Source organism: Ahaetulla prasina, chromosome 6 (genome assembly GCF_028640845.1).
Source record: "Ahaetulla prasina isolate Xishuangbanna chromosome 6, ASM2864084v1, whole genome shotgun sequence".
Taxonomy (NCBI): Eukaryota; Metazoa; Chordata; class Lepidosauria; order Squamata; family Colubridae; genus Ahaetulla; species Ahaetulla prasina.
Window position 1 is genome coordinate 21,647,038 of NC_080544.1, and position 12,039 is coordinate 21,659,076.

Below are 12,039 nucleotides of genomic sequence, written 5' to 3' on the forward strand. Positions count from 1 at the left end.
TGTGGGCGTGGCTTGGTGGGCATGGCAGGGGAAGGATATTGCAAAATCTCCATTCCCACCCCACTCTAAGGGAAGGATACTACAAAATCTCCATTCCCCCCCTTCCTGGGGGAAGGATATTGAAAAATTTCTATTCCCACCCCACTCTGGGGCCAGCCAGAGGTGGTATTTGCCGGTTCTCTGAACTACTCAAAATTTCCACTACCCGTTCTCCAGAACCTGTTAGAACCTGCTGGATTTCACCCCTGCACAAGACTATCAATTTCATGACTCCCATCTGTGAAAAGGGCCAGAGTGAGGCAATTACTCTATGATTTGAACATTTCACACCCAAGCCAACTCTTAAATTAAGAAACTCTTCAAATGTCTTTGCTGGTTTACTCAGATTTAAAACACCTGTAATCTCAAAAAGGCTTGTTTCTTTGTTCCTGATAGGGGAAAACCGGAGAACCTGGCAAGGATGGAAAGGTAGCCATTTAATCATTTTTCTTGCATTTGTTTGCATAAAAAAATATTTTCTCAGAGCCTGAGAAAGAACAATATGGGACACATGCTGAATTTCAAGGGTTGCATGGATTAATAGATGTATTCCACTGCAAAGTTTATCCAGCAGACAAAAATCATATTTCTCCTAGAATGAAGTTTCTGGACTCATTTTAGTCCTGGTTACGTTGCATAACTGAGGGTTCACCTGGCAGTTAATGAAAGGAGATTCCGCCATTCCATACAAGAGCAAAGTTTTTTTTTTAATTAACTTTGCTTTAATTATGAAATAAAATCCCATTATAAGATTTCATAATTCATAATTGTCTAGCTGCTTGTGGATGGCAAGGAGAGACGAATAATTAATGTGCTATTTCATACAAAGTTGATATAATAAAATATTCTCTGACTGAATTTTGAAGTTAGCTTTTAAGTAAAACTCCACACATTTGGAATTGAGCAAAATTTTTAATTTAAAGGGTTTCAATTTGAAAAAAGTAAAGAGAGGGGTGGAAAAAGAAAAAATTGATTAAGATTGGTAATATTGTTTATATATTAGAAGAAATAGAAAGAAAAGAAAAGAAAAAATCGGAAAGAATTTTATGGCAAAAAGTGAAATATATAAAATGGTGTTGGAGAAAACTAAAAGCTGTACAAATTTTGACTCGGCCAATACTCTGTTCAGAAAAAATGTATTGTTTGTTCGTTTGTATGTGTGTTTGAAAAAAATAAAAAACTTTTATTAAAAAAAAAGGAATTAATCAAAATTCAGTGAAAGTTTTCAGTTTCACAATTCAGTGAAAGACGTCATACTGATGATCCGAGGTACTAGGATTTCCAGGCAGGATTGGAAAAACTGCCTGAAATTGTGGAGTCTCCAACCATCACTGTTAATCATACAGATGTAGGAAATGACCAGGCGGAAACTAAGGGGGTTGGGGTGTCAAACATGTCATCAGTTTGGAATTGCTACGCTCCTACAAGAGACTTCAGTCCAGTCCTCTATGAATTCTGCTTATCTCACGCCAATTTGCCTTGACCATTATTAGATCAGGTTTTTGTGTACGGGTGACATGAAATAAACTTGCAGTATGTTTGCATTCTATTCTGGCATCTGACAACTGGACTACAGATAGTCTTCAACTTACAGCAGTTCATTTAGTGACCGTTTAAAAGTTACAACGGCATTGAAAAAAAGCGGCTTATGACATTTTTCACGCTTACAACCATTGCCGCATCCCCTTGGTCATGTGATCAAAATTTGGATGCTTGACAACTGATTCGTATTTATGGCTATTGCAGTGTCCCGTGATCACATGGTCAGTGTTTCCAACCTTCTGACAAGCAAAGTCAATGGAGAAGCTAGATTCACTTAACAACCATGTTACTGTTGTGACCCAAGCCCAAGTAGGTAGTAATAAACTTAGTCCATGGAAAAACAAACTTTATTCGAACAGCTGGGAATTACTTCATTCCCAGCGTCGTTAAACTCAAAGTAAAACAAATGCTGCCCAATACAAATTCCTCAGTTATCTCACAGACCTTAGTCCAATTAGGCAGACTGCCAAAGGCCCTTCCTGGCAAACGTCCAGAAGCCACAAAAACAAAGATGTATACAAAGCAGAAGACCAAGCAGAAGACGCAGCTACAGCGTTGTTTTCCGGCAAAGCCAAATGCCATTGCTGGTCTGTTTTAAGCCTTATGGGAGGGGCCAATCATCTCTTGGCCATACTCCTGAGTCGTCCTTTTTGCTTGAGCTGCTCTTGCCTTCTGGCAGCTCTTCTCATGCTTGCATTAGGAACAGGCTCCTCCTGTTCCTCTGCCTCACTACTATCAGTTTCTGGAGGCTCTGAAGTCCGCACCTCACTTCCCGATGGCCCTGGCCTCACCGCAGCCTCATCACTGTCCGACTCCATTGCCAGCTCCGTAGGCTGCTGATGGACCATAACAGTTACTAACTGAACAACTGCGATGATTCACTGAACAATTGTGGCAAGAAAGATCATAAAATGGGGCAAAAATTCACTTACCAATTGTCCCACTTAGCAGCAGAAATTTTGGGCTCAATTGCGGTCATAAGTCGAGGGCTACTGCCTGTAATAAACCAAGGCTCAGATGCAACCTGAGGCAGTTTACTGCCTTCCGTGTTCTAATCTGAAAAGCACAGGGAGGACAATGACAGAGGAACAGCAGAGAAATCCAACGGCATCATTACAAAAAGTATTGGAATTGCTGAAGAATACAGATTCAACGAAGGGACGCAGTAGCCCAGTGGTTAAGACGCTGAGCTTGTTGATTGAAAGGTCGGCAGTTCAGTGGTTCGAATCCCTAGTGCCACGTAATGGGGTGAGCTCCCGTTTCTTGTCCCAGCTTCTGCCAATCTAGCAGTTCGAAAGCACACAAAAAATGTGAGTAGAAAAATAGGGACCACCTTTGGTGGGAAGGTAACAGCGTTCTGTGTGCCTTTGGCGTTTAGTCATGCCAGCCACATGACCACAGAGACATCTTCAGACAGCGCTGGCTCTTTGGCTTTGAAATGGAGATGAGCACCACCCCCTAGAGTCGGGAACAACTAGCACATATGTGCAAGGGGAACCTTTACCTTTACTTTACAGGTTCAAATGAATCCTTGAAATTTGACCAGGTAGATTCAAAAGCATCTCTCCATTGAAAAGCATTTCATTAAATTTCATTCAACCAATGCAAACAATGTTGATATGCAAACAGAACTAAAAGAAGGGCAGATCTCTGCGCTAAGGTCCTGCTTTGACCGTTTTTGCTGCTTCAGTGATCTCGTGTTCCTTTGTCTTCAGGGTTTGCCAGGACTTCCTGGACCAAAGGTGAGTAAAATACCTTGAAATAAATATCGGATCTTAGCAGACTCTTCTGAAATTTCAGAGCTTTGTGCGTGAACATTACAATAGCCAAAACATGGCTAGAAATCCAGTTGCCAAAATGAGATCAGTTTGAACTGTCAAGTGCTTCTCAGCTGAGCTAGGAAAATGTTTGCAATTAAAAAAAGAATTGATTTTTTTTAAAAGAATCCAGTTCTAAAAATAACCAGCTGTATGAACATTCCCCAGTGTGTTAGGCTTTAATTTTCCCAAGCTACGTGATCTTAGAAACTAGGTTGTGGATTGTTTATACACTGAATCCAATTCTTAATGATAATGTATTTAATTGTGTGAAATGGATTGACCTAAGGCACATTTTGAAAAACATTAATGACTTTCAATATTCAAAAGTGTGGAGAGAAGTTTAATAAGATACTGAAGTTTAAGAAGTTTAATAAGCTTACACAGAACTCTTTTGTTAGGACACAGAGAAATTGGCAATCAAAATCTAAGTATTTCGTTTGCTTGCTAGTTTCCACATATTTCTCCTTCTGCTATGTCTTTCCCGTCTAAGGACAATTCTTCTTAACAACCAAATTCATATGGATTTTAAAGGGTAAAATGGCCCTTAACCAATGGTGGGATTCAAGTAATTTAACAACCGGTTCTCTGCCCTAATGATTTCTTCCAACAACCAGTTTGCCAAACTGCTCAGAAAGTTAACAACCGAAGTGGTGCGAATTGGCTGAATCCCACCACTGCCCTTAACCATGGATATCATCATTATTTTTTTAAGACATGAATACTCAAGTGTTCTAATTCTCATCTTATTCAGTATCTTCTTCAGGATCTTGATTTGCGTTCATTTTCTTCAAAAGAATCTTTTGGTTTGAGTCTCCAGCTAGCTTAATTCACTCTAATTTTTTTTTTCACTTGAATTTATAGGGTGATCCTGGACTTCAAGGATACCATGGAAGGAAGGTATGAACAATATAAAAATTGATGGCCCTGCTGGCCGGATCTGACCACATCACAGGCTGGATCTGGCCCACAGGCCTTGAGTTTGACACCCATGTCCTAGCATTATATGTTGATATAATAATATCAGATTATCAGAGATGGATCAACTGAATCTAATGTAAGTGAGGAGAAGTAGCATGGAAAAAGAGAGGAATTTGTTTCAGACAGTGAAAGGATAGGTAAAGGTAAAGGTTCCCCTCGCACATATGTTTTAGTCGTTCCCGACTCTAGGGGTCGGTGCTCATCTCCATTTCAAAGCCGAAGAGCCAGCCCTGTCCGAAGACGTCTCCGTGGTCATGTGGCCGGCATGACTCAGTGCCAAAGGCGCACGGAATGCTGTTACCTTCCCACCAAAGGTGGCCCCTATTTTTCTACTTGCATTTTTTATGTGCTTTCAAACTGCTAGATTGGCAGAAGCTGGGACAAGTAACGGGAGCTCACTAGGGATTCGAACCACTGAACTGTCGACCTTTCGATCAACAAGCTCAACGTCTTACCCACTAAGCCACCGCATCCCTGTAGTGAAAGGATAAAACGCTAATAAAAGACAGCAATTCAAAAGATAATTTTATAAACAGGGATTAATACTCTTAACGGTCTCCAGTCACGCGTATTGTGCAACAGTTTGTATACGTTATTTGGCTGAAATTGTAACACTTGGCAGACTTCTCTTGAAATCTGCATAAATCAAAGAGCTGGCCTTCTGCAGAGAAGTCAAAATCATAGTCTCTGCGGCACAGATCCATCTTTTCACATCTGTGTGCACAATTTATGACCTCTTTTCCAATGACAAGGATGTTTTCTTCATTAGCTGACTATGCAACACTTAGTGGCTTCACAGCTCTCAGGAGAATGAAGCCAGTCACTGATCTGCGGCTGTGTGGGCGTGCATCAGTGAAAGAGCTGTCTTCTTACAATATAGAAAGGGATTCATAAGTCTGAATTTTATTTTTTTTAATAATTTTTTTTATTTTTTAACAAAAGAAAACAGAAAACCAACAAGACATAATGAACAGTAACATAAAATATATACTCCTTCTTTCCATCAGCTTCGTTTCACTATTCTTCTAATATTTACATTCTTCCCCCCCCCTTCTCATTACTTATCTTTTTTGTCTCATTATCCCTTGTTTCTATATACATATTCTATCCTACCTATCTTTATGATAATTCATTTTCTTTCATGCGCTACTTTTTTTTGTATCTTATATATGAGTTTTTCAAAGGGACGCAGTGGCTTAGTGGGTAAGACGCTGAGCTTGTCGATCGAAAGGTCGGCAGTTCGGTGGTTCGAATCCCTAGTGCTGCGTAACAGAGTGAGCTCCCGTTACTTGTCCCAGCTTCTGCCAACCTAGCAGTTCGAAAGCACGTATAAAATGCAAGTAGAAAAATAGGGACCACCTTTGGTGGGAAGGAAACAGCGTTCCATGCGCCTTTGGCATTGAGTCATGCCGGCCACATGACCACGGAGATGTCTTCAGACAGCGTTGGCTCTTTGGCTTTGAAACGGAGATGTACACCACCCCCTAGAGTCGGGAACGACTAGCACGTATGTGCAAGGGGAACCTTTACCTTTACCTTTTATATGAGTTTTCACCTTAATCATAATTTACCATTTCTAATCTCTAGCCAATTATACAATTTGTTCCACACTATATAATATTCCATATCTTCTTTTTCTTTTAACTCCTTTGTTAATTTACCCATCTCAGCACAGTCCAGAATTTTCCTTATCACTTCCTCTTCCGTTGGTATATTCTCATTTTTCCAATTTTTCCAATAAGTCTGGATTTTTAATCAATAGGAGAAAAAGTTTGTTTTGACATAAGAAGAAAGTCCTAGAATGCCTTTCTTATTTTATTTTATTACATTAGATTTATAGACCACTTTTCATTCAGAATCTCAAGGCAGCAAACACAATGGTTTCTCCTTCCTTCCCCCCACCACCACCACAACAACCTTGTGAGGGCTGAGATAGTATGACTGGCTCAGAGTCACCCAATGGAATTCTTTGAATGGAAACTTGAGTCTCCCCTCTCCAGGGAATTCAACACCTTCACCACAATCAACATCAGGGGTCCCCAACCTTTCAGACCTCAGGGACCACTAAATTCATCATTTTAAATCCCGCAGACCACTAATATGATCTGCCAAATGACCGGCTGGGTGGTCGTGGCCAACTCGATGTCACTCACATCGAGGGGCGCCCCGCCAGCCTCTACTCACCCCTCCCCTCCCAGCCACTCCTCGCCTGCCCGCCCAGGCTCCTTAGGCCCCCAACAGGAAGCAGTTGTTGGAGCTAAGCAGCCACCACAAGAAAGTGTTGGCAAAACAGCTTAGTTCAAATTGGATCTGGCCGAGAAGGAGACTCAGCAGAAGCACCTCACTAAGGACTAGGAGCATAGGCTTTCCAAGCAGAGGGAAGACCTGCGGGAGTACAAGGCCAGGTACCGGTGCCTAGAGGCTCAGTGGGCTGAGATGGTCAGCCAGTTCCAAGCCATGATGCAGTCCCACTGAAACGAGGCCTTCTGGCTCTTCGCCACCAGCAGCACTTCCCTTCAGTCTTTGCCCAAAGCCCTGCACCAGGAGGCCGAAGCAGACCCCAAGTTGGATTTTCTGCCCCCCTCCGACCCACACAAAAAAACCTCGAAGGGGAGACTTTCTGCAGCAACACAACCATTAATTGCACGTATCCGGCCCAGGGGCTGTAGTTTGAGGACCCCTGATTTCGTGCAATATAAAAAATGCAAATAATTTTTCTGCGGACCACCAACATTTTCTCGCGGACCACCAGTGGTCTACGGACCACCAGTTGGTGACCGCTGATCTACATTGTCTCTGTATTGTTGAGAAAAAAGAATGGTCGAAAGGCTGGAACAGATGCCTCATTGAGATAGAAGTTCTTTCTCACCATTAAATTTCATTTCGTTAGATAGGGCCCAGGGTTCAAATTGTTGAGTTCCTTCTGGATCTTGAATCTATCTTCTGGCATATTAGCTATTCCTGCCAGCTTGGTGCCATCTGCAAATTTGATCAGTTCCCCTTCTATTCCCTCATCTAAATAGTTTATAAAGATGTTGAAGATTACTGAGTCTAAGACAGAACATTGGGATATTCCACTGCATTCTTCCCTCCATGCAGATGTAGTTCAATTGAGGACTAAATATATTGAGAGTGGCTGGTCAGCCAGTTATGAATCCATCTGGCGATGCTGTCTAACACACGTTTTTCTATCTTACCAAGAAGTAGGATGTGGTCTACTTTATCAAATGCCTTACTAAAGTCCAAGTAAATTATATACACAGCATTTCTCTGGTCCAACTAATTTAGTCACTTTGTCAAAGAAAAATGCAGTAAGATTTGATTGGCATGATCTGATTTTGATAAACCCATGTTGGCTTCTGGTTACACTACCTACAGTGGCTCTCTATTATTGAGAGAGAAGAATGGTTGGGAGGTTGGAGTTGATCCTTACTGAGATAGAGGTTCTTTCAAAACAGGGAAAGGAAAATTACTTTGGGAAGGACAACTTCCCAACATGAAAAGCAAACATTTCTTTTCTAGTTCTCTATTGTGTGCACCATTCTGAAACCACAAGGTAACTTTGCTTTAAAAGGATTTTATAAGGAACATATAAAACCTACTCATCCAAGACCATTTCCTCCCTGCTGTCTTTTGCATTAACATGCTCGCACATGTGCAGGTTAACCTGAAGATTCAGACAGTAAGACTGACAAGCATTTATTGCTTTGAAAAGGAGGAATCCATACCAGTTTGGTGACTGACACCTTACCTTGGCTACGCTTTTCTAAGCATTGTTGAATTTTTCTTCATTCTCCCATCCCCTAAAAATGTAGGTGTAATCTCCTAGGCAATAAGAACTCTCCATTATGTGGATTTTCTTCTTAGCCCAAAGCTTGCATTTTGTAAAGGTTCACTCTATATACCTTTTATTCATTAAACATGAAACTCAGTCAACTGAACATTTAAAAATATATCACAAATGTCATTGCCTGGTGCTAATGGTTGATACGGGTTGCTGCCAGCATCCTAGGTATCAACGAAGTATCTTCTTAAGATGTACGATGTTCCGAGTAGCCCAGTTTTTTGCAGTTCCGCTGGTGTTATTGCAGGAAGCTGCAATTTCTTGACGTATTTTGTAAAAAATTCTTATCCTTATCATCATCATCATTATCATTATGGTTCATTGCACAGTCAGCCAGATGTTTAAACTGGACTTGGCAATTTTATCTACCTTTTGAGCCCTTCTCAAGAACTTGGAATAGGCAGATGTTTTTTTTGATGGTGCTAAAAGGCATCGTGACAGGATATAAGCGTTTCCAAGTAATTCTGCCTTTTGCAATTGACCGATGAGAATTTTGTCAATGTGATGACGTTCAAGTGGTGCTCCGGTTGTTTTGGGATTGCAACCAAGGTTCCTGTTACTATTGGTATTGTCTTTGTTTTCTTTTCCCACAGTCATTCTATTTCTATTTGCAGGCCTTTGTACTTTATGATTTTCTCCAGTTTTTCCTCTTCTATTTTTCTGTCTCCAAGTACTGCCACGTACATTATCCAGAGTTTTTTTATCTTTCTTATAGACAATTGTTCAGCCTGGGATGTTATATGGTGTGCGCTTATGTTGCTGTTGTTGTTGTTACATTTTCTTGCATCTTTTCCTTAGGGTGAAGTGGGTGAGACTGGCCCATCAGGAACACCTGGACTTCCAGGAACTGCGGGCCCAAAGGTAACTCTCATATTGCACTAATATATGCTCATCTTAACAAATGCTCACTGGAGGCTTTTAAGAAGAGACTGGATAACCGTTTGTCTGAAATGGTATAGGGCCATGATGGCGAACCTATGGCATGTGTGCCACACAGGTGGCACGCGGCGCCATATCTGTGGGCACGCGAGCATTGCCCTAGCTCAGCTCCAGTGCACATGTGTGCACTGGCCAGCTGATTTTTGAGCCTTCCGGGCTCACAGGAAGTCGGGAAATGGGCTGTTTCCAGCCTCCGGAGGGCCTCCAGGGAGGTGGGGAAGGCTGTTTTCACCCTCCCCAGGCTCCAAGAAAGCCTCTGGAGCCTGGGGAGAGAGAAAAACAGGCTTTCCGGGCCCACCATGCCATCGCGTGCCAAAAGCGGGAGGAGCATGGGAGGGGTCATGTGTGCATGCGCGGCGGCGGGGCGCATTGAATTATGGGTGTGGGCACGTGTATGCGTGACACACACACACACACACATACACACACACACCACTTTTGGCAGGCAAAAAGGTTAGCCATCAGTGGCATAGGGTTTCCTGCCTAAGCGGGGGTTGGACTAGAAGACCTCCAAGGTCCCTTCCAACTCTGTTATGCGAATTCTAAAAAAAAGCAACCATATAAAATAGTTGAGATCAAGGGGAAAGAATATCTGTCCCTGGGAGCATCTGTGGCTGAGCAGGATGACAACCTGAGCCTTCCTGACACCAAACACATCTTAGACAATCTTAGACAAACACATCTTAGACAAGCACTGGCTGTCTGCATGAATTGCCACATTATTTTCAAAAGCCAGCCAATGACTCGGTTGCTTGCCATGTGTCTTTTAAACTTCCAACTTTAAAAATAATATCTCTTCCCAACCTTTTCATAGAATTATACAATCGTAAGACGGGAAGGGACCATGGAAGGCTTCTAGTTCAACCCCCTACCCATGATCATCCCAGACAAATGGTTGTCCAATCTTTTCCCGAAAACCTCCAGCAATGGAGGTCTCACAATTCCGGGAAACAAGCTATTCCACCCATTAATTAATCATTCTCACTGGCAGGAAATTTCTCCTTATTTCCAGGTTGGATCACTCTTGAATGAGCTTCCACTCATTGCTTCTTGTCTTGCCCTTTGATGCTTTGGAGAATAAATCGACCCCCCTCTATTCTGTGATAGCCCTTCAAGCAGGGGTGAAATGCTTCCAGTTCGGACCGGATCACGTGATCCGGTAGCAATCTTGGCCAGTGGTTCGTAGAATCGCAGTGTGAAGCTCCAGCCACCGGCCTGGCTGTCGTTACTTCCTGATTTTAACCAGGAAGTAATGTGTTTTGTAATCTCTGCGCATGCGCAGAAAGGTTTTGCGCATGCGCAGAGGGTGTGTACACGCATGTGATGCGCACGCATGAGTGAAGCGAGGGCGCACATGATGCTTGCACTTCCAAAACGGTAAAAAAGGTAAGTAGATTTCATCCCTATCTTCAAGTATTGGAAGAGAGCTATCATTTCTCCCTTAAGCCTTTTCTTCGATAGGCTAAACCAGCGGTTCTCAACCTGTGGGTCAGGACCCCGTCGGGGGTCGAATGACGATTTGCCAGGGGTCGCCTAAGACCATCGGAAATATGGGAAGTATACTTGCGAGTCGAAGAATCGCGCTCCAATGGTTGACTCCACAAGCCAGCTGCAGGCTCTTCAAATCGCTAGCCGAATTCGGCTTCAGGCGCAATGAATTAAGAAAGAGAGAAATCTTTGTTCTGATGTCTCCCTTTCAAGCCAGCTGCAATCACTCCCAATCGCTAGCCTAATCTGGCTTCAGGCGCGGTAAACTTAATAGGGGAGGAGTCTCCGCTTTAATGCCTCCGTCCTCAAGGCAATCGCAAGCAGTTCAGATCGCTAGCCAATACGGCTTCAGGTGCGATGAATTCAAAACGAAAATAATTTTATGATTGGGGTCGCCACATCGTGGGGACTTGTATTAAAGGGGTCGCAGAACTATAAAGGTTGAGAACACTGGGCTAAACCAAGGGCCGGGGGCTGGGGGCAGGCTGCTTAGATCTGGCCTGGCGGGGGGGCACCCTGGAAACAGCAAAGAACCAGCCTGTGGTGCCTCTGCCAACAAAAATGGAGCTTGGGAGGGCTGCCTGCGGCCCTCCGGAGCTCCATTTTCGCTGGCAAAGGGTTGCAGGACATAGTCGCAGCTGAAAACGGAGCTCGGGAGCTTGTTTTCCCTGGCAGAGTGCTCGGGCCACTACAGATGCCCCCGAAACGAGTGATGTCGAGCTGGCCATGCCCCCCCCAGCCACGCCCACCACCACGCCCCACCCCCCAAGGTCAAACACAACCTTGATGCAGCCCTCAATGAAATAGAGTTTGACACACACACCCACCCGGGCTAGGCATAGGTAGTTCAACATCCCTAGTTTCAAGAACAAACCTTTTTCACTTCGCACCCATTTGATGTGGCAGCTGAGTTGATCCGGTTTCTCCTTTATTTCTGTTTTTGAATGTGCTTTCCTCCCCACCCCCACCTCACCCCTTACATAGGGGAGAAAGGCAGACAGTAGCCTGAAGGTAGGCCTGGAAATACTTAGGGGTCAGTTGTGACACAGGACCCTTTGTTACTTAAAATAACGCATTGTTATGAAAACCACAGCCCTAGGCAGACTTATTTAGTGGCAAAGACATCTGCCTTGCAGACGTCCCATGTCTTATTTCCACCAGGCACAAAGGCCTACTCAGTGAAATCTACCTTTGAAGGACTCCTTGGAATTCGACTCTTAGAAAGCTTTGACCACTCAAATCGGCTGATGATTTCTAGTCTTCCTGTACTTTGGGGGTGGGAGGGAAATAGGTTTGAGGTTTTTTTTCCAGAAAATCTGGCTAGCTGACGCACATCAAATCTATCTGGGGGTCAAAAAGTCCTGACGTTGAGGTTTGGCACCCTCCTTT

At 43.3% G+C, this 12,039-nt stretch overlaps 1 protein-coding gene across 1 annotated transcript in view; it reads left to right on the plus strand.

Annotated features, from left to right (window-relative positions):
- Nucleotides 1-12,039, plus strand: part of COL13A1 (collagen type XIII alpha 1 chain) — a 154,052-nt gene that overhangs the window by 56,568 nt on the left and 85,445 nt on the right. Inside the window, exons 13-16 of the mRNA XM_058187686.1 lie at nucleotides 436-468; nucleotides 3,297-3,323; nucleotides 4,263-4,298; nucleotides 9,022-9,084. Of these exons, the coding sequence (XP_058043669.1) occupies nucleotides 436-468; nucleotides 3,297-3,323; nucleotides 4,263-4,298; nucleotides 9,022-9,084 (159 nt within the window). The remainder of the gene's footprint in view (nucleotides 1-435; nucleotides 469-3,296; nucleotides 3,324-4,262; nucleotides 4,299-9,021; nucleotides 9,085-12,039) is intronic.